Raw genomic sequence first — 21,788 nt, forward strand, 5'->3', positions numbered from 1 at the left:
TTATCTTGAGTAAATAACCTCAGGATAACTGAGAACTGACAAGAGGAATATACCAGTACTCCTGAAGTGAACATCCCAAACTAGGTCATGCCACAAGCCAAATTTACCTCTTAGTTGCTAAGAACTGCTACAGTGGGTCTTAACTGCACTCAGAGCAGTTAAATACCAATTGTGGTCTCCCTGTTCAAGAAGACATTTTTGATAGGTGCATTTAAGACACCTGTTCCCAAATTATGATTCATGAGGCCACCATTAAATTGTCTTCAACTGGAATATAAAAACAGATGAAGAACTAAAATGTACCTCAACATGCTTATACTGTAGCCCCTTAGGAATTGTGGCAATGAACTCAAAAATTTTTGAGCTAAAAAACACTGTTGCAAACAGACTGAGGCAAGCATCAGTATCATTTTAAAAGTAAGAGGAAATGGGAAGACATCTTGCTCATCTTACAAATTTTTGTCTCTTTATGCAATCAAGAGTAGTATACTGGTCCTTTTTTTTTCTGGGGAATAGATTTTTGAATGGGAAAAGGGAAGGGAAATTCCCTTTGTGTTAATGGATAGAAGAGTAAGCAAGGCTCATTAAAAGGCAATGAAGCCCAAAATTGTATGATGAAGAGTAAAAAAGGAATATTGAGAGCTTTTTCATTAGAACACAGTGCAGAGTCCCACATCTAAAATTAATAGACAGTTGTATTAGGCATGATTTCTACAAGTGATGGAAAAATCCATCTGATTAAATTATTTGGAAGCTGGAGTCAGACAATGACAGTCAGTAGCCATAGCTAAAGGAACAACATTGCCTGTAAGGCAATTCCACAGCAACATGACCATTCCTCTAGCAAAAACTCTTAATACATAATTTTTCAAATCAAGAATGTTTAGTGCTTGAAAAGCTATTAAAACAGAAACTAGATTTCAAGTATTTTTGATACAAAATGGCATGGATATATTTACTCAAGAGAAGGACGCTTACACAGGCAGTCAGAGACAGGAGTAGACAACACAGTTTTGTACACAGTTATGGCAAATAATCTGGGGAAACTGTATAAGTACGTATTCTTGTAGCTGCTGTCTACTAATCAAAGCATCTACAATTTTTTCCTTACACTGTAAATGCCTTGGAAACAGAAATTCATAGTTTGCACAGACATATATTTTCAAAATGAGAAATAGTCTTGTTCATTCTTGGACATACTTGTCTCTGAATGAAGACTGAGTCTACTCATTTTGTGTGAGAGGTTGAAGCAGTGAGATGAAATCTGTGCCAAAAATTTTGAGGACAGACTTGAACCTGAATCTAAGTAATGGTTCCATCAAATGCCCTTCTCTGTCATCCTTAAGGAAGAAACAAGCCCAATGACAATAACTAGCAGATATCAGGGTACAATAGAATGTAAGCTTTTAAAATAAATTGGCTCACTGAGATTGCTTATCTTTTTTATGTGTTACCAATTATAATCATTGGTACATTCTTTGAACACTTGCAAAGCTAGTGAGCAAATATTTATGAAAAGGCTAGGACACATCTGCTACAAAGCAGCGCCAAGAGGCATGCAGTTTCTAAATCTTTTATTTAGAATAATAATGTAACATTTCCAAGTAATATGATGACCATTGCTTCCTCCAGCTCACTTTTCAAGAAGAATTTCTCTTTTAATACCACCTTTTCTCTTTTTTTTCTGTGAATTGTAGTTTATATAAGGATTAATTGTATTCCCCAGACCAGGACATGACTAAAATATTTTAGTAATATTTTTTAAATTTTTCCGAGCAGCTTGGATATTTAAAGAAATAAATCCTTGTCCAATCTGTTGCAATAGCTATATCTCTTTGTCATCCATTTGTTTGTTTGTTTGGTTGGCTGGTTTTTTTTCCCTGAAAAGCTGTAGTCAACTATAAGTGTGAAAATGTGGATGAAATATATTGTGCTTACAGACTAAAAGCACGTAAAACATCTTACCTACCTATAAAAGACAGTTTCTGCATCTGAACTCTCACCTTTGCATCTTCTAAAGAAAAAGTTACTTATAAAATGGGACTTATAGTAAGGTAGATATCTAAAGTGTAAGCTAAAGCTATAATAGATAGCTATATTACAAAATTCTGCAGTTATGTAAGATGAGTCTCATTTGAATAAATCTGTGGTCTAGTTCTTCCAGACTGGGATTTTCAAATAAGGACAACTCAGGTTTCCTTTAAAATGGATGGAAAGGATATCCCAATTTTCTGGTCAGTTTCAAAGAACCCATCCCAAATTCTTCTGCTTCCCTGTGCTGGACAATGGAAGCAGTTTTTGAGGCTGAAAAACTATGTTTTTTCCCATTGATAAAACCAATAGTTTAATGATTCATCACAAAAGTGTTCTCTGGAATATCTGCAGCTTCTAGCATTTGAGGCACTGTTTTTCTCTAGACTGTGCTAAATTCTGTGCTAAATTGTTCTGAGTTGATTTTGCACCACTGTCACCATTGTGCTTAGAGAACAGCCCCATGACTCACTGTTTATCCTTTTAATGCTGCATACTCCTTGAAGTCTTGGAACCCCTTGGTCCATGGTCTCAATGCTGGTCACCAGCAATAGGTGTGCAGAGTGCCCAGGTACAGCAGCACACTGTATCTGTACTGCTCTCAGCAGCACTCAGATGTGCCCTGTAAATAATTTTTACAGTTCACTAGCCTAAAAACATTTTTTCCTAGAAAGGCTCTTGAGTTTCTTCAGCACAGACACTAAAAAGCATGCATAGGATGTGAATTAATGCTCTTAAGGTGGCAGTAAATAGCTTATGTGTGTATCACACCTGCTGAGGAGATAAAAAAAATCACTTTTCTGTGGCTCTTGTAAGAGCCTTGTGCCCTTACATTGTTGTATAACTAAGATAGAGTGCATCCTACATGCAAAACTTGGCCCTATAAGCCTTACAATTGCCAGCCTCAGAAGACAACATAGAGATGTGTCATGCATACACACTCACTTAACAATCATTGATTACTTAATATTAAAGCTGACTGCCCGAAGACAGTTACATTTCACGGAACTTTGAACGTTTTTGTCATAGCAGAAAGAAACAAACCCTTCAGAGTGTATTTTTGTCCAGATGCCCCTTAGCAGGATGAATCCTGAGCTTTATCCTGAGAATGTATGCACACATTTAGAGCAGGGACATACGAGACATGTAGGTTCAAGTCCCTCTTGTCCTTGCTTCAGGGAAGATTTCTCAAATAATTCTTAAATTTGACAAAAAATATTAAAAAGTGCCCCCATTAAAATTGGATTTTTCTACTGAAAAGAGTTGTTTTTTTGTAAAGTACCATCATCTAACAGCTGGCATATAGTAGCATTCACAATTGTGCCTTTAAAGATGAAACTTACCCATTATTCCTGTCTGATAGACACCATAGAGAGATAAACCAGTTGTGGCAGCATTCCAGATTGTCCCAATGACAGCATACAAAAGGATAGACCCAAGATTTCCAAAGAACAATCTATTTGGCATGAAATATCCAGCATCCAAAACAATAGGAGGCAGCAGATAGAAGAAAAATACAGTTGGAGTGAGGGGGAAGGAGGCAATGTGATCTGCTGCCCATACAATGCCGCCAAGGAAGAGACCAAGAACAATCAGGAGGGCACTCTCTGGAACCACCCGAGTGACTTTGTGAGACAAGTGGAAAACTGCAAGGAAAAGAGTAAAACAGTTTGTCAGAATTGAAAAGGAGAAACAATTTGAGCAACAAATTTAAATGGCAAATTTGACTTTACACCAACTTCTTACTTTCTAACTGCTACTAGACCCCAAATCATGAATCGAATGAATGGGATTGTGTCAGAACCCAGCCACTTATACAATAAAATAAAAAATTGTATATCAAATCTATTCATAAAGGTGAACAGTGTATGGTATCTATTATAGAAAAACATGCAATGCTGTGGTGTGATAAAACTATTAGACTGGCCAGTAAGTAGAGGGAGTAAAGTTTAGAGTGCCATGAGTGGTTCTAAAGAGACAGAAAGATGGCAAGGCCAAGAAAAAAAAACAAAACTTAGTATGTTCAAGATGACGAAAACTGAAGGAAAACTGCAAATACATATGGCAACATATATTTATAGTGAGCTTATCAGGTATCTGATAACAAAGTGTAGAGAAGAACAGAAAAGAGTCAAGTCTTCAAGGAAGATTTAACATGAATAAGGACGAAGTGGCAAATATGTTTGATAAAAAAGATGCACAGGTGTGCTAGTTGACTTCCTTGGGATTTCTGTGAGCATTTCCTTCGGTTTACCTTAAATATGTCTCCCAAATGATACGAATTCTGGTATTTCATGATATTGACCCTACATTTTACTTGTATAGCTTTGTGTTGAAAATGTGGGTTTCGCTTTAGGAAAAAAATTTTACAAAAGCTGAGTTTTTCCTGGGCTGAGCATCAGCCTAGAACTGTGTTAAAGCATTTTCAATGCTAATGCAAGTCAGCCCACAGCTAGTTTGGACAAGCTATCATTAAGAATTCCAGCCTCTCAGGGCATATTGGAAGCATCTTTCCCATGACTACACAGAGATATGAGACCAGGTTACTTTACTGAAAGACCATTGTTTTTCTTACCTGTCAAGTATTTGTTCCAGTCAAGCATTTACTAGTTACCTTTTAGAGTGGTTTAAGTGCCCATTCCTGAACTATCTGTTTTAATGTTGGCTGCAGGCAATGTTAGAAGCATCGCCCATCCCCATCATTATAGTAACCTCACAATAACATGGTTGTTGTATAACTTCCTTGGCCTCATCAGAATAGAAAAGGAAAAATTACAACTGACTGTCTGTATCAGCAAATAGCATGAATGCAGATGTTCCTAAGTGTTAGTAGACAAGACTTGACTGTTTTCATGTGGGATTAATACAACATCAATCATAGATGAAAGCAAACTTCATTCAGGAAAGCTGGCTAAACCATACCAGTTTTCTACCTCATGCATGTCATGAAATGATTAGCTGAATAACACTTCACAAAAAAAATTTGTCTTGTCTCACTGAGTTCCTTTTTATAATGAAATCCCTTGAGCTTGCATAAAATTTTAAAAAGGAACAAAAAAAAAAAAAAAAAGAAAAAGGGAGAGGAAAATAAGAAGATTTAAATAACGAAAAAAACATAGCTACTCATATAAATTGCAGCATTTAACTTCTCAGAAGTCTTTCCTGCTGATCATTCTTTATTCTTTGACTTTCAAGTCAGTGAATTATCAACCAAATTATCACCTCACAGAATAGGGATTATCTCCTTATCCCTGAAAATGAATGTTGCTGAGCTAGTCTTACTAACCCAAGTCTGTTTTTCCTACTCTCATGTTTGCTGATAAGCCATGACTACCAGAAGCTAAAGATAAAAGTTTAAAATAAATCTGGAAAGACTTCTCAGACCTAGACATTTGGAAAAAAAAACCCAGATGCCCATCTAAAAATTTGCTTACTGTAGAATTCTCACTTTTACAATCAAAATCAGGTTCTCCCAGTGTGTGGTGGGAAGCCAACCTGATTCTGTACCCTTCTAGAAGTTGTGTGTTCCCAGTGAATCAGCTACACCATATCTATGTTCCCTTAAGCTACAATTGCCTGATCATCTATACCAGATTTTAATACTATCAGCATCAGCAATGTATTCTTCTACTCTGTTATTTAGGAATGCAGGCTGTGGACAGGAAAACTATTACATGAAACAGGGTTCTAGAGAAGTCTCTTCTCTTTTTTGCATTTGGCTCAAACAAAATTTGAACCCCAGACCAATTTTTTTTATGGTAACTTCTCAGCAAACTCTTCAGGCAGACAGTACACAACTTGATTAGCAGAATCCTAGGATAAGTAAACGTAGAAATACATCAAAGGAAAATACAATAACTTATATAATTCAATGAAATATCTTTAGATTAAGATGTAATTGGAATGCAGTTCAATGTTTGAGTTCATATTTGCACTTACACTGATTGATACATTTTTTTGTTTGTGTGCATAAAATATAGAAAATCAAGATCTTCTCCCAAGCAACTAGCGATAGGATGAGAGGAAATGGGTTTAAGTTGTGCCAGGGGAGGTTTAGGTTAGATATTAGGAAAAATTTCTTTCCTGAAAGACTGGAGAGGTATTGGAACAGGCTGCCTAGTGAGGTGGGGAAGTTGCCATCCCTGGAGGTGTTCAAGAAGTGTTTAGATGTGGTGCTTCAGGATATGGTTTAGTGTTGTGGTAGTTGGATTACAATTGGACTCAATGATCGTGAAGGTCTTTTCCAACATTAGAGATCCTATGGTTCTAAGATTGTACATTATTAGTAGTTATTACACTTACAGAAATTGGTATAGAACTAATTTTCACTTCTTAATTTTTTTTTAGCAATTAATTCTCCTGAAGTTATGTCCGTAGTACATTCTGAATGTGTCACAAACTGACATAAAGATAATACATTCATTAAATGTTTTCCTTAACTTCCTTGAGAGAGATCTAGAAATAGCCCCACAAAATAAATTACATCCCCATGATGAATTAGAAGAATTGGAAGCTTTAATTCTAACTTAATGTCTAGCATGACCAGGTATTTCACCTGACTGATGAGTAAAATACAGTCCAGCAATAATGGACAAGTTTAGTTTGATTCTGCTGTAAAAGAGATAGCAAATATTAGGAAGGATAGCATACAGAGCTGCTCAGATAAATTACTCTGTGAGACCCTGAGATGAAACTGAATTTATTTCCAGTGCTATTATTAATGCAAATTAATAACATAATTAATATATTTTAATGAGGTGAGGGAAAGAGCAAAGAAAGAAAAAATTTAGCCAGACCATGGCATAAAAAACCCCACCTAATAGTACACAGACCAATCTTGTGTGCTATAAATTTTAACATTTATCATCTAGAATTCATATATGTAAGTCTAGGCACAGTACTTGTGAAAAAGTTAAACATACATTTTTCATCCAGTCTGTTTTAAAGATGCCTTGAACATGAGTTGGAATGGATAGTGGGTAGATTGTGTTTAAATTCAAGTTGAGCGTCACTGAGAGAGAAGCTTTCTACAGAGTTAACAAATGGCTACATATATAAACTTCCCATGAATTTTTTCCTGAAACTTTTTTTGAGATGTAAATTTATTCTCTCTCATGAAAGAGGGAAGAAATTAGCATTCTAATTTGATAGTTGGAACCAGTTTCATTTGACTCAATGAAAGAAATATATTTTAAGAAGTTATTTTTTATTACCTTTTAAAACATGGTAACTTAAATACTTCACTGAAATTTGAAGCTTTCAGCGATATATCTGTTGCTTTCAAAGACCATATGAGGATGCTTTGAAAAAAGTGATTCAACAGAATAACCTTTTTCTCATGCTCTAAGTGAAATGAAGACAGAAAGGACTAGCTAAATATTAAGAATAAAAAAAAAATACTACTAAATATAAAAATAAAGATAATGTACAATTCATGCTCAAACCATATTATTTTTAATTCAGTATACTCAAGTAGATTTTCCCCATTTAAAAATCTGAAACTTCCTATTTAATATACTGTTAAATTTCAGGATCTAAATGGGAGTTTCAACACAATCTTAAATGACTAATGACATTTCTAATATATTTGTAGTGTTAAATCAAGGCCCTGAAAACACTGCAATAATTTTTTTCAGATAATATCACTGTCTCACCTATTTACAACAACTACTTCATGTGCACACTATGCATGTTATGCAAAAAAAAAAAAAAAAAAAAAAAAAAAATCAAAAACTGATTTATAATAGTGCTAGTCATTCTCTGCTGACTTCAGAAAAGTTCTCTTTTCCATGAAATTTTGGATAAAATCCAAGCAAACATAAGTTAATTTTTTATTATTAGAAGATTTTCAACCTTCAGTCTGGAGAAAAGGAGGCTCATTTTGCTCTCTAGAACTACCTGAAAGGATACTGTAGCAAGATGGATGCTGGTTTCTTCTCCCAAATGGCAAGTGACAGAATAAGAGGAAATGGCCTCAAGTTGTGCCAGGGGAGGTTTAGATTGGGTATTAGGAAACATTTCTTCACTGAAAGGATTGGCAGGCATGGGAAAACGATGCCCAGAGAAATGGTTCGGTCACCATCCCTGGAGGTATTTAAAAGATGGGTAGATGTGGCATTTAAAAACATGGTTTAGCGGTGGACTTGGCAGTGCTAGGGTAGCAACTAGACTAGATGATCTTAAAGGTCTTTTCCAACTAAAATGATTTAATGATTTGGTTCTTTCGGGCACAAAAGCATAGAAATGAATTTTCAAACATTTCCTAGCTCCTCCTACCACTGCTTGTAACAGGTGTGGAGTGCATTGTATGCTTTTTTTGCTGATAGAACACTGATAAAATGCTATTAGTCTATTTTTCAGTTTTGACTTTTTATTTTTGTCATCATATTAAATCATGCCATGAATGCTTCAAATTTGAGATCCAAGAATTGATTTTTTGTAACTAGCAAGAAGCCTTTCCAAAGTAAACAAAATGCTGCAAACTTTTCTTTGGGATTCTTTACATTCACTTGTCAGAAATGCAAATAATAGTATGTCCAAGGCAGTGTAATAGCAGGTTTCTGCCACAGCACAACATAGAAGCTATTTAAGAGAAGACATGAATATATTCCACAAAAGACTATTTTGCCTAAGGGAAATTTTTTCCTCTAAACATCTTCCAGTAGCTGGACTCTGACTGGCAAGCATAAAGCTTTTCTTTCTTATCTTACCTACCTGTTCATGTCCTCCTTAGCAATATAGAAAGGGAATTCTATTTCAAATCTGATTAATTCTACCCTTTCTGCATTTTTTTCAGGACTGTTTTCTGCAGATACATGTTATTCAAACAAAGTAATACATCTGAAATACATTCCAATATCACACATGGAAAAATCTGCTTTACGTTGCCTACATAATGGCTCAAAGTATAATAAAATACCAGTTTGTAAACTAAATACATCAAGTGTGGCTGGATAGTAATGCAGTCCAAAAGCCTCTGGAAAGTTCCAGTCCATTCCTATCATGTAGGTCTACCTAATTTGGGACTGACCAAAACGTCTAAAACATAATATGGAGCACACTATTTCAAGAAGGGATCATTTTGCTTCCACCATCCCCAAAAGACAAGTATCCCTGGCCTCTCTCTTGCTCTGTATCTCCATGCATTAGTTGTAGCCAGCCAGTGATTGCAGCCACATCCCAAACCTACAAGCAGTGTCTGCCATGCCTAGAAAGAAACAGTAGTGCTGTTCAAATATGTGATATGGTCTATGAAAGCACCTGGGCAGAAATTGCAGCATTTATGGTGCATGAACTGTGTGAAGTAGCTGGGGCAGAGAGAACTGGGTATTTTTCTATCCCTTTCGCCCCCCCCCCCCTTTTTTTTTTCTTTTTTTTTTTTTTTTCTTCTTTTTTCTTTTTCTTTTTCTTTTTGTTTGTTTGTTTGGGTTTGGTTTGGTTTGGTTTTTTGCCTCCAAATTCCTTTAAAAGTTACTTTGGACTTTTAGTGGTTGAAGTTTTTTCTCATTAAGCTGTGTATGTAGGAGATAGAGATACCCTGCCTTCCTCAACATCTAAAAAGAAGCTGATCAATTAATGATTTAAAATTACTTTGAACTCCTGGTTTACTAACAGTCTCATACAACTCCTGATCTTTATTGGTGGCCTACAATGCTCACTGTGGTCCTCTCATGATACTGAGGGCAATGTACATCAGTTTCATTCTGCACATCACCTAGTGCAGACTAATACTGAATGTGTTTTAAACAACGGAGAGGACAAACTCCCTTGACACTTATCTGTTACAATTGCTTAAAAAATTACTGAACAATCAATAATGATCATTAGTGTTTCTATTTTTTCTTTTTTTTTTTTTTTCTTTTTTTTTTTTTTTTTTTAAGGAAGGGTAGTTCTCTTCCACCCTTCTGTCAGATTGTCTTCTGTTTGGTTGGAAACTTCATACTTCTACAGCTTTAGTCCCAAATGTCTGAAGAGGCTTTACTACTTGTCCTTAAGAATTTGTTGATAATTGCAATCATGCAATGATAATTTTTTCAAGAGCATGATCTTCTGGCAAGTCCACTGTCTACTCTACTATTCTATTAAGACAAGGTTTTGATCCAGTTTCCTGTGTGCTGAAGATTCCCATATTTATATTTTTCTTATCCTTAGTTATGGCTCCCTTTACTTCTTAACAGTTCTGTTCACCTACTAGTTTTCTAATAAGCTCCCTGCATTTCCTATACTTGATTACTTCATACTCAAATCTTTAATTTTCTCCTCTGTCTTTGTAACTCTTCCTAGTTTCACACGAGTCCCTAAATGAAACTGCATTTCATCCCTTCCCCTAGTCCTCAAGGTTGCATGTTTTTTCTAATACAATAGCAGGATCTACATGAATACTGATAATGCCTGTGGAAATGTGTCATAAGAAACCTTCAGCAGGACACTTCACCTCTTTGTGCTGTGGTAATTAAAAAAAAAACAAACAACAAAGACAAATAAAACCCAGCACAAGACTAGCACAAACACTAAACTCTAGTGACCTCCACAAATAACCTTCTTCCAGTTTCATCCTCTATCTTGTCCTTTCCTTACCCACCCAGTAACTACTCTACTCTCTGTCTTAATAACAGAATCATTTAGACCTAAATCACATGAAAAAAAATATATATCTTTCATTGTGTTCATTTTAGTTCAATTGAGGCAAGGATTCAAAGCATTAGGGAACTGACTTTCTTGTCTGTCCAGGAAGTGTTTGAGCAGATTTGACATGGCTGAAGTTGGTAATTATTACTTGTATTTACCTTTCTAATCTATATCAACAAAGTGCACTCAGTGTTTTTTTCCTAGTCAGGAGACTGATAGCATATTTTATAATCCTTCAGGTTCTGTCCTGTGGACCTTGCAACAATGGTATTCTGCAAGTTTTACAAATCAATTTTGCAATTTTGAATCGTTTATATACAAGATGTATAAAACTCTTACAGAAAAAATTACTAACTTCTAAACAATCTTACTTAGACAAATCTTAAATTATTTTATTAATCAGTGCCTTATGCTTTTACCAAATCTAGCAAAAATTGTAAGCTTTATTGAAAAAAAATCTCAGAGATATTTTACATCTGAAGAAATTTAGATATGTAATATACACGTATAACAAATGGTTACAAGCCATTTTTCGTATAAGCCCTTAAGTAATCTCTTAAAATATACTACATGAACATGAACATGGCTATTAATACTATTCATAGTTAATTTTGGACATATTTTTCCAAAGCAAGGCACAAAGTCCTTCATAATTAACTTCTTTAGATGAACTGGTTTGAGTTTGGTTTTATCCAGCTCAAGAAAGCTTTCTTGATTTGTCACATATGTAATGATCACCATTTACAAAGTGAACAGCATTGTAATGAGCTCATTAAACAGGAGATTTTAGGTTGCTGCTCTTTGTAGGTGAACAATTAACAAAATATGTTAGCAATTAAAATGCAAACAACATACAGGTCAAGGTTCTCAGTTGATAGGTCATAATGGAACAAGATAGCCTGAGGTCAAATTCAAAGAAGTGTGTGAGTAAGCAACTATTACCTCTGTGAGCACTTAGAACATAATGAAATTTAAACAGTCAGGTACATTTTATCATAATTATGCCAAATAGTTATTTTTTGAAGGAGCAGTCCCACTGCAGTGAAGAGTAGCAGCATTTGGCCCTTATGGAACTGAACGGCACTGAAAGAAAATGGAACACTGTCAAATGGAACAGTCGTATTTCAAAATGAGAACAAAGTACACATTGAGAAAAACCTTGAAGCATGGTAGAGGATATAAAACAGGACAGCAAAAGTATCATAAAACTGCTTCATTGCCCAAGCAAAGGCATTAGAATTAAGTTTGGAAGACAATCTTTCTACTCGAGTAAATATTACTGAACTCAATGAAGAGTTACTGTGAGTTTTCTGTGTTTAAGATGCTGTCAGCATATGATATTCCATACTAAATATAAATATAAAGAAGAACAGCTGAACAGTATTACATACTACAGCTACTCTGTATACAAAGAAACATGTTTCTGTCATAAAGTTTTCCAATTACATGTTAAAGGGTCAGTGATAATTGTAAGTGCTATTAGTAGAAATTTCCTGCTTGTGAATGTGGTTTTGACTAAAATGATTGCCTGAGGTCTGAAAAATATGTCTGCTTTTATAGTATGAATGAAAAAAGGATTTGGAGTATGAAAATAAAACAGAATTTACTTTCTACTAAAGGTATCTTTTGCAGCTGCTCCAGCTTAAAAATTTTCTTCAAAAATTCACAGAAATTTATTTACAGATGGTGAAAGTAATCTTCTATTTTTGAAATATCAGACTATTTTCCAGTGGCATGGAAACAACTGAGTTAAATAAAGAAATGCCAGGAAATTCTGAGTTAATGCATTTCACACTGTTTTTGATTTTTTTTTTCATCTTCACTTTAATATGATAAATGAATTAAAACAAAGGTCCCCCTTTGGGAACACTTTAGCTTTTGGTCAGAGATTTTTAAAAGTCCAAAGAAATTAATAACAAATAATATGTGGAAATAGTTGTTCTGGTGTCATGATAAATTGTGTAAAGAATTGCTGAAGTCTTAGCACAAATTAGAACCAGTTCTTCTCCTTGGTTTAGGTCCGCTGTGCAAAGAAGAAAAAGGAGAAGAAGAAATAATGTAATGAATCCAAAAATTATACTGAAACTCTGAAAAATCTTTATTCTATAGGGATTTCCTGTTCTTCCCTTGTCTAGCTTCTTGCAGGGCCCTCTAACCATTGTTTCCTGTTCGGAAGGGCATGAAAGACATAATTAAAGCCTAAGGGCTAGGAGGAATAGCCATGAAGGCTGCTCCAAGTCATGGGGTAGAAAAGCACTTTTTTTCAAGCCTTAGTAGACTGCCTTGCTTCCTGCCCCCTACATTCCACCCTGGCAAGATTTTAATTAGTACAACTGGTATAGCATGCAATTGTAGTGGAAGTATTCGTGATTACAGCAGTAAATTCTGTAAGCCTTAGGGTATTCAAATTTAACAGTGATGCTTATAGACAGAATTACAGGTGTTAAGTAGCTCTTGCTTGAAACTGAAAACAAGTTTAATTTGAGAGAACTTGAGGAAATATACCTGGTTAGCTTCCACTGAAATTGAATGCTACTACACATAGTGCAAACCTTCAAAATTTTGCCAGAGTTTTATGTTAGAGGAGAGACTTCAGCAGCTTGATAAAAGCTTGATTCATGATGAATTACAACTCTTATATATCATAAATTTCTGGAACTCAGATATGTTGTTTACATGTGCTAGGAATTTGGTAATCTCCAATTTTCTAGATGAGATTATTTTTAACTAACAAGTTAGAAACACAGTTAAGAGAACCTTCCCTTTTGCCTTAAGATGTCCAGAATGACAACAGATGAAGGATACAGTCTTTTTGCAATATTTTTACAGGTCTTTGCAAGTTCCTCAGTGAAGAATTTTGGATTCCAAAGCTTTGTCAGGAAATGAAGAAACAAGTAGAAGTGGGTTTTTTTTCAGTAAGAATGCAGATGAAATCACTTGTTTCTCCATATAGAATTGCCTTTGTGGAGTGTTAATGACAGGATGGCTCTTTTAACATCAGTAGTATTAGTCAGAAGGAAGACAGTAAGAAACTGAGCAAGGTGATATGTGGAAAAGAAACAGGAAAGGATTCTCACATTACAATGCTTGCACACTACTCTGTTTGTTCCACAGAAGGTTAAGAAAGCAACATTTTAACCAATGAGGCCTGTCAGTTTCTGTCTTAGGCAAGAGAGAGCAAGTGATGTCACATGCTTCCTCATTGAATGCAGTCATTCCTCCCCCCCAGATGGGAAGTATAATTCTGAAATTACTTCAGTTTCTGAATAATTAAATCAGAAATCCAGGTACATTATTTATTTTTCCATAGATTTAAGAAGCGCAAAGTAGAGCTTTATGTACTTATCACTCTATTTTTTTCTTGCAAATGACTTTGAGATACTACTACCATTCAATACACTTTAACATGACTTTTGATTTTTGTCCTTACAGCTTTTCTGCATAAGTAATACGTTAACTCTCATATCCGCATTATCTCATTTAAGAGGTGAAGTACATGATGACAACATGAGGAAGAACCACAGTTTAAATAGCATCTTTATGCTGCAAAATGTATTTGATAAAAAATAGGTTTGATTTAGGGCAGGAAAATGATGATGAGGCAGCTGTTACTTCCAGTTATGAATTTGTGTTTTGTAGTGCATACATGGGCAAATGAGAAAGGTTAGCAGACAAAAGGAACTTCACAGGGACATTAGTTTAAAATGTTTTTCCACAGTGAAGAAAGAAAAAATAGGGGAAAAAACAGAACTGGCTAGAGCCACATTTGAAATAGCTCACAACTTAAACCTTTTACTGAAACTTAAACGTTTTGTTAAATGATTGCTTGTGTCAAGTAAAAAGGTAGAAGAAACCAGACAGAAATCCCTTGCTAGCTAAAAAAATACATCACAGAATATCACACACACAGACTAAACATGATACACAGTACAAAGTCATATCAACATAGGATTCTTTTCTTTATGTAGGAAAATGGACATAGTCCATAGTTTTGTTTCCAACCTGTAAGTCTCTCTGCCTTACTCTCTTTCCCTTTCTGGAAAGGGAAAGGCATTAATAGAGAGCATCTTTCATTCATTCATGGTTGCATGCCCGAAGTTAAACCTTGACAAGCTTCAAATTCTGCAACTGTGGATAGCTGCACCATACTGTTTTTTGCAAACCTGTAAGATATAGTAACATAAAGATCAGCACGAATGCTGCAGCTGCCAGATACATAATCCACCTTTTAAAAGCCCAGATAGAACAAAGATTTATGGTATTATTGGAAGTAGATAAAAAGGTGGCTGCCTGATTTGAAGGAACACTTTGCATAACATTGAAGAGAATAGAGTGTATGTTACCTTTTAGAGGTGTAAAAAGAACATGCATAATAAGGTTTTGTTTTTTCCCCCCTTAACAAGGCATTTCCTATGGAAGATGAATAGTTAGTATCACTTTAAGATGCACTGTACTCCTCAGGACATGTAGAGCCTCTGTATGAGTCCCTCAAAGGACAGATTGCCCAAGAAAAAACAAGCTATCCTCTTACAGCTCTGTGAAGCTTCTAAGAAAGTCTTATATTGCAACTTCATGGTAAGAGATTATGACTAATGGACATATTGATAGAATCTCTCAGGCAGTAGTTTCTGACAAAATCCTTTCAATTCAGTTTCAGTCCTTTCTGTTAACAAAATCTCCAGTGGTATCTTCCTTACAATAACAAAACAACATAGCTTTAGCAAATAAGAACTTAATACATTTGCTTGTTAGACAACGATTGTAAATATGCACATACCTTTTACTCTTTTACTTCTTTTTCCCTTACAGTCGAGTTACATAACTTTTATGCAACAATTTCATTTGTTGCTTCTATCCTAGGCTTCACCTTGCAGTAGTTTCCATCCTAATTTTTAAAATTATTGAACAGTCCACTTACCAACACAAAACTGTTAATTTTTTTTTTTTTAATTTGGGTTATCTACTCAGTCTGTCATACTAGAAAGACTGTGAATCCAATTAGTTGTTTTCCTATGGAAATATCTGTAATTGCTTTTCCGTATGCAATGGTAGGAAGTCTTAAATAGGGTAGGTAGTATAAATATGGTAGGAAGTATTAAAAATGAGAATGAACACACAACATTTATGCTACATAGGAGAAGAATATCCTATCCTTAACTAATGACAACTCTCTAAACATCCTCCGTCCATGACAACTCTAATCTCAACAGATAACTGAACTCAAAAAATCTTCATCTAAACTCCAGTAATGTACCTTGAAAAAATACCAGTTCAATAGTCAAAATGGCCTGTCTAGATTGAGAGCTTGCAGAGTCTTTTGTGAAGTGAAATCAACTCAGAGGACAAATGAATGTTAGGTAAGGAAGCAACAGGAGACAACCATGGCCCGAGCTATCATAGACTCAAAAATTTTCTGGTCCTTCTTGTGTAAGAGGAGAGACCCGTGATGATGGAGTACCTACTCACATAGTTTTGCCTGAGGGTTTTTGTTGTTTAAGTTTTTTATTATGTTTTTTTGGAGGGTTCTTTTTTTAGAGGAACAGAGGAAGTTTTCTAAAGAAAAATTCCATTAGAAATGGGCAACCTGATATGGGATTTCAGAAGTACCAGTGCTGCAACTCAGGTAGGCAGAAGTAACACCCACCTTGTGCAGAGGAGGACTACAGGTGTGTGTGCTTTCTGGCACACAGTTGTCAGCAAGAGAGAGGTTTGCAGGAAGTGGATCTACCACCTTGTTCTGCACGAAACAGGGAACACCACAAAAACGACCTCCAGGTTTACACATGTTCCTGATGAACCAGCTACTGATTGAGTTTGATACTACCAGTTAACAGATCTCATTGCACATTCACATCAAGTGATACTATTCACTGGAATGAGTTCATCCTGGAGAACAGTGTATCTAAAATAAGAGACGGAACTCATATTAGATGAGCTAAGAGAAGGCTAAAGAGTGTATGATAAACCATTGAAAGGCATTTGGATGAGATCAGAAAACACCCAGGTTAGAGGAGAGCTGTGCTTTATGGTGGTACCTTGTGATGGTGGTACCTTTCCTTAATTCATGATGGCATGACCACCATGTTGACCATATGGCCACCATGTATACTCTTGTCTCCTTTGTATGTTAGCATATGACTTTGCTCTGCATAATCAAAGTATACTGATTCCATCAAAACAATATGCAGAAATGTTGCTTTTTTTGACCATGAATGATATAGAAGATAAAGTTCCACCCATGTATGAGCACTGCAATCCAAAAACCAAGATCTGCAGGTCTAACCAACAGAGCAACTAATTCTGGAAACTATTTCCAGGCGCATGAGGGACAAGGAATTCCTCAGCAGTAGTCAGAATGTCTTCATGAAGAGGAAGTCATGTTTGATCCACCTGTGTAACTTACAGGATTAAATGATGGGCCTGGCAGATGAAAGGAAAAGCAGCGGGGAGTGTCTACCTGGGCCTTCAGTAAGGCCTTTGACAGTCCCCACAAGAGCCTCAAGCAGTTGATGAGGGTCTGGATAAGCAGACAGTGAGGTGGATTGCCTGAATGGACAGGCCCCAGGGGTGGTGATCAGTGGTACAAAGTCTAATTGGAGTCTGGTGTACCTTGAAGGTCAGTACTGGTTCTAGTCCTGTTCAACATTTTCATAAGTGATCTGGATGCTGGGACAGAGTACCCTCAGCAAGTTTCCTGATTACAGGAAAACTGAGAGGACTGGGTGGCAGGACAGAGTTGTGCTGCCATCCAGATAAACCTCAACAAGCTGGAGAACTGGGCTTACAGGAACCCTGGAAAATTCATCATGGAGAAGTGCAAAGTCCTACACCTGGCAAGGAACACCCCATGCACCAGATATGCTAGGAGGGCAACCAGCTGTAAAACAACCTGGCAGAAAAGGATCTGAGGATCCTGTTGGACGGCAAGTTGAACATAAGCATTCAATATGCCCTGGAAGCAAAGAAGCCAGCCCTGGAGTATTGTTTCCATTTCTGGGCTTCAGCGTACCAGAGATAGGGACATAGTGGACAAGAGTCCAGAGAAGAGCCAGGAAGATGATTAGGGGACTGGAACACCTCACATGTGAGGAAAGACTGAGAGAGCTGGGACTGTTCAGTCTGAAGGAGGCCCTGGGGGGATCTCACTGGTTTGTGTAAATGTATGATGGGAGGGTGCAAAGAGGATGGAGCCAGGATTTCTTCAGTGGTGCCCAATGACAGGACCAGAGGCAACAGGCACAAACTGAAACACAGGAGGTTTCTCTCTGAACATCAGGAAACACTTTTTCTCTGTGAGAGTGGTGAAGAATAGGCACAGGTTTCCCAAAATGGTTGTGGAGTCTCCATTCTTGGAGACATTCAGAAGCTGTCTGGACATGATCCTGGGCAACCAGGTGGACCAGCAAGTCACTCGGGTGGACCAGGAAGGTTGGACCAGATATCTCCAGAGGTCCAGTCCAACCTCTACCACACTGTGATTCTGTGAAATCTATAAATTGAGACTATAGATTTGTGTCTAGCAAAATACCAGGACACTATGCATATATTGCTATGCATAGTATTACAGGACACTATACAAATATTCCTGTGTTCTTTCTCCCGAGCCATAAGTTTCAGAGACAGCTGCATCGTAATAGAAGTATGTCACTGACTTAAGCCTTAAACACAGTCATTTTTCACTGACTGACCCAATTTGAAAGATTACTTTTCTCCAGTTCACTACTGTACCAAAGTCATCCCAAGAACTAAGTGGGATGAAATAACTGAGGACTCAGAGCTATTTCAGTTGCAACCCAGCAACTTAATTAAAACCAAGTCCTATAGCAATTTAAATTCTACAGTATGAATCAAAACAGAAGAGTGAGCATTCAATCACTGTTTTATTTACACTGGCATGAATATCATAACCACTTAAACCACTAAAAAACATTTATTAAATCATTTTGTTAAGCATAGATCTAAGCTGTCAAGGTCTGAAAATCTACATCCAGATATTCATTGGTACTAGTATTCCACTGGAGTAGGAGGACTATAGTAACTTCATACAACTATATTTAGTTCTATGTATAATCATTAACAACTTTATCTCCAGCACAACTGTTAGTACTGATGTTACTTGCATGTACATACCCACCTATGTCATCTGGTCCCTGGAATACTATTATACCACTAAACCAATGTAACAATATTAATATTCTAGAGGAGTCAGAAAGCTTTAAATATGACAAAATAGCTAACATAAAATCAGTTTTGTCTTTAGACAGTCCCTCCATCAGGTTACAATCTGTTTGCACCGGGGAGAATTCTATTATGAAGTCATACTGGCTCAAGACCTTTACAGGTTCCTGAATATTTAGTATTTTACCCAAAGTTCAGCTTTTGGGACTGAATGAATCTATAAACCTTTCCCTTTCCACATTTTTTCCCACTTTTAAAAAACTGTAATTGAAGCACACAAAATAATGAAATGTTCTTGAAAAACAGTGTACAATCTCTGTGAAGGTTTTCTTTCTTGGTGTCTGACTACTGCTATTTTAACAATTGGGGCCGAAAAAAGGCCAAGGCATTTTTTCTTCCAAGAGATAAAGCAGAAATCACCCAGGCACAAATCAGTGAATCCAGAATGACAACTTCTACTTTCAGTTATTGGAAGGAGAAACTCTCCAAATCCATCTACTTAAACACCCCGCTTTTGCATAGGACTTCCAGAATACCTTCCAGTTTTCTTCTGAAATTAAGAGACATTAAATATTTGTGCCTTAATTAAAAGTGTTTCCACTTCAGGTCTTGCATTCTATCTGGTTAGGCTCTTCCTTGTCAGCCTGCAGTTTCAGTATTTATGACTTTTTTTATATAACAACCAATTGGGTATCAAGTCACTCCTTTCACAGGGGTGAAGGAAGCAGAATATTACAACACAACCAACTAGCTAGGCTCTGCTGTTTACCAAAACTTTTTCAATGGTCTGTAATGTTATATGGGTACCACTTGTTACCAAGTTGAAATATAATTAGAGCCCTTAGTTCTTTGGGACATCAGCTTAACTGAACTATTGGAGAGAGATGAGAAAAATCAGAGACAATTTGCTGAAAGAACAAAAAGAATAGTCAGATAAGAAATATTCTTCTATGACTTTGGATTCTACACTTCATCTTTGAATAGAACAAGCCATGCAAGGAGTTAGAGAAGTACTCCATAATCCATTAGCCCATTACTTCAGGACAATGAAAATATGGTGAATAGGGAGAAAGAAGTTTGTTTAAGCAAACTAGTGGTGAAACTCGCTGATCTTTGATAGACTAATGGAAGAACAAGTCAAAACAACTGGAAACGCCAGGTCAAACTAATAGCTCAGGGTTTCCAATTCTAATTTCCCTTCTAAGCATATCTAATACACAGTACTCCACAAAATTACAAGGGACCTCACAAAGCCTTTCCCTTCAAGAACCTGTATACACCTGAAAGGGTTTGCTGCTTGCACTTGTTACTTGCAGGCCTGTAGTCTGATGCATAATCACATTAGAAGTTTACAGTCACTTTGGGGGTTTGTAGATCACTTTTAGTAATAAGTGGCTTTAGCTCTGAAGACAGTAAATCAATGGTTTCAACAGTACTAAGACTACAGTATTAAAAGGATTCCATTGTTCTACAAAGAACGCCAAGCACTTCACACACAGGTGCCTGAAAGTAACTGATGGCAGAGATCCTTTCTTAGGTATGCATGCCTGAACTGTATTCAATTCAGGGCCGTTCTCAAAATGCCATTGTTTTCTTATGTAATTCCCACAAGTTACCATTGTACATTTATTATTCATCAGGGATGTAATCTGAAACTTGTAGAATTATACTGTGCTGATATCTTCTTCCCTACTCTAAATAATTAAGACTTGAGACTTGCAAGACTTAGAGGGGGAGGGGGAGAACAGAAATGTATGTTTCAGGGAGGCAGGAAGCAGAGGAAAAGGATGAGTAAGGTACAAAAGTAAAATGGAAATACAATGTGGAAATAACCGTTGTTCCTACGACTGGAAATGCTAAGCTGTTATTCCATGTTTGAAATGTTCTTTTCAGATGCTTTAAATGTTGCATACAAAGGTAATCCCTTAGAAGGAAGAAAGTTTAGAGTAGTTAACATTCCTAGCTCACAAGTATTCTAAACAGCACTTCGAAAGAGGAAATACAGCATGACTTAAATGAATGCACCCCAGTTATAATTAGCAGCTCAAATGTATAGCATTGCTAAGTAATTGTTTTTAAGATAGATGATAAAAGATTATACCCAGGAAGGAAATTTATTCATCTCCCTTACAAGTATGCCAAATTGTTTCAGCTTCTAGTCACAATGCAAAGTCTTTTTCACATTATCACTTGCTAATAAAAGTAGCTTTTAGCAAGCACTACAGTCACAGAATCACAGAATCATTGAATGGTTTGGTTTGGGAAGGGACCTTAAAGATCATCTGGTTCCAACTCCCTGCCATGGGCAGGGACACCTTTCACTAGATGAGGTTGCTCAAGACCCCATCCAACCTGGCCTTGAACACTTCCAGGGAGGAGAAATGACAGGGCTGGGAGTTTAAGCTTTGCAGGGTCTCCAGCATCCTCGCAATTAAAGTTTCTGACTCAATTTTCAGTTCAGTACTGCCAATAAATTTCTGCTAAGCATCCTTCAGTATTTCTTCCTAAAGATATTATTTACTGAAGAACTGCAAAGAGAAGAAAGATTATTACATTTTGCTTATATTAAAAAAAATATGCTAAATCACTTTCACTAAGTAATTGACATTATTCACTAATGCTAAAATGCCAGCAAGAGAATCCGGGGAGTCAAATCGGCTTTTGTTTTGACAGTTTGCTTTGGAGGGAGGGGCATTGATTTCTTCAAAGAAAATACTGCCCCAGGAGTCAAAATTGGATGGGTTGTTAGACCTGCATTTCAGACTTCCTTCCCCAGCCCATCCCTAACATGCTTAAAATTCTCCAGAGCAATTGTATGTGTTAACAAATAGTTAGAAGAGCTTCTTTCTCAGAGCAGTTTCACCTCTGTAAGCTTAGACATACAGTGTGCTTTACAGCTGGTGTCCTCCTGGGGTCCCAAGACCTAGGCCAGCCTTCTCCTAAGTATTTCT

General features: G+C 36.5%; 1 protein-coding gene across 3 annotated transcripts in view; it reads right to left on the reverse strand.

Annotated features, from left to right (window-relative positions):
* SLC9A3 (solute carrier family 9 member A3) overlaps positions 1 to 21,788 on the reverse strand; it is a 51,695-nt gene that overhangs the window by 25,437 nt on the left and 4,470 nt on the right. For 2 of the 3 annotated variants that reach the window (XM_071736239.1, XM_071736240.1), the window contains exon 2: positions 3,375 to 3,677. The exons of the other annotated variant lie outside the window; for it this stretch is intronic. In XM_071736239.1, the coding sequence (XP_071592340.1) occupies positions 3,375 to 3,677 (303 nt within the window). The remainder of the gene's footprint in view (positions 1 to 3,374; positions 3,678 to 21,788) is intronic. 3 annotated transcript variants of the gene reach the window in all.

The sequence above is a fragment of the Heliangelus exortis genome, chromosome 2, assembly GCF_036169615.1.
Source record: "Heliangelus exortis chromosome 2, bHelExo1.hap1, whole genome shotgun sequence".
Classification (NCBI taxonomy): domain Eukaryota; kingdom Metazoa; phylum Chordata; class Aves; order Apodiformes; family Trochilidae; genus Heliangelus; species Heliangelus exortis.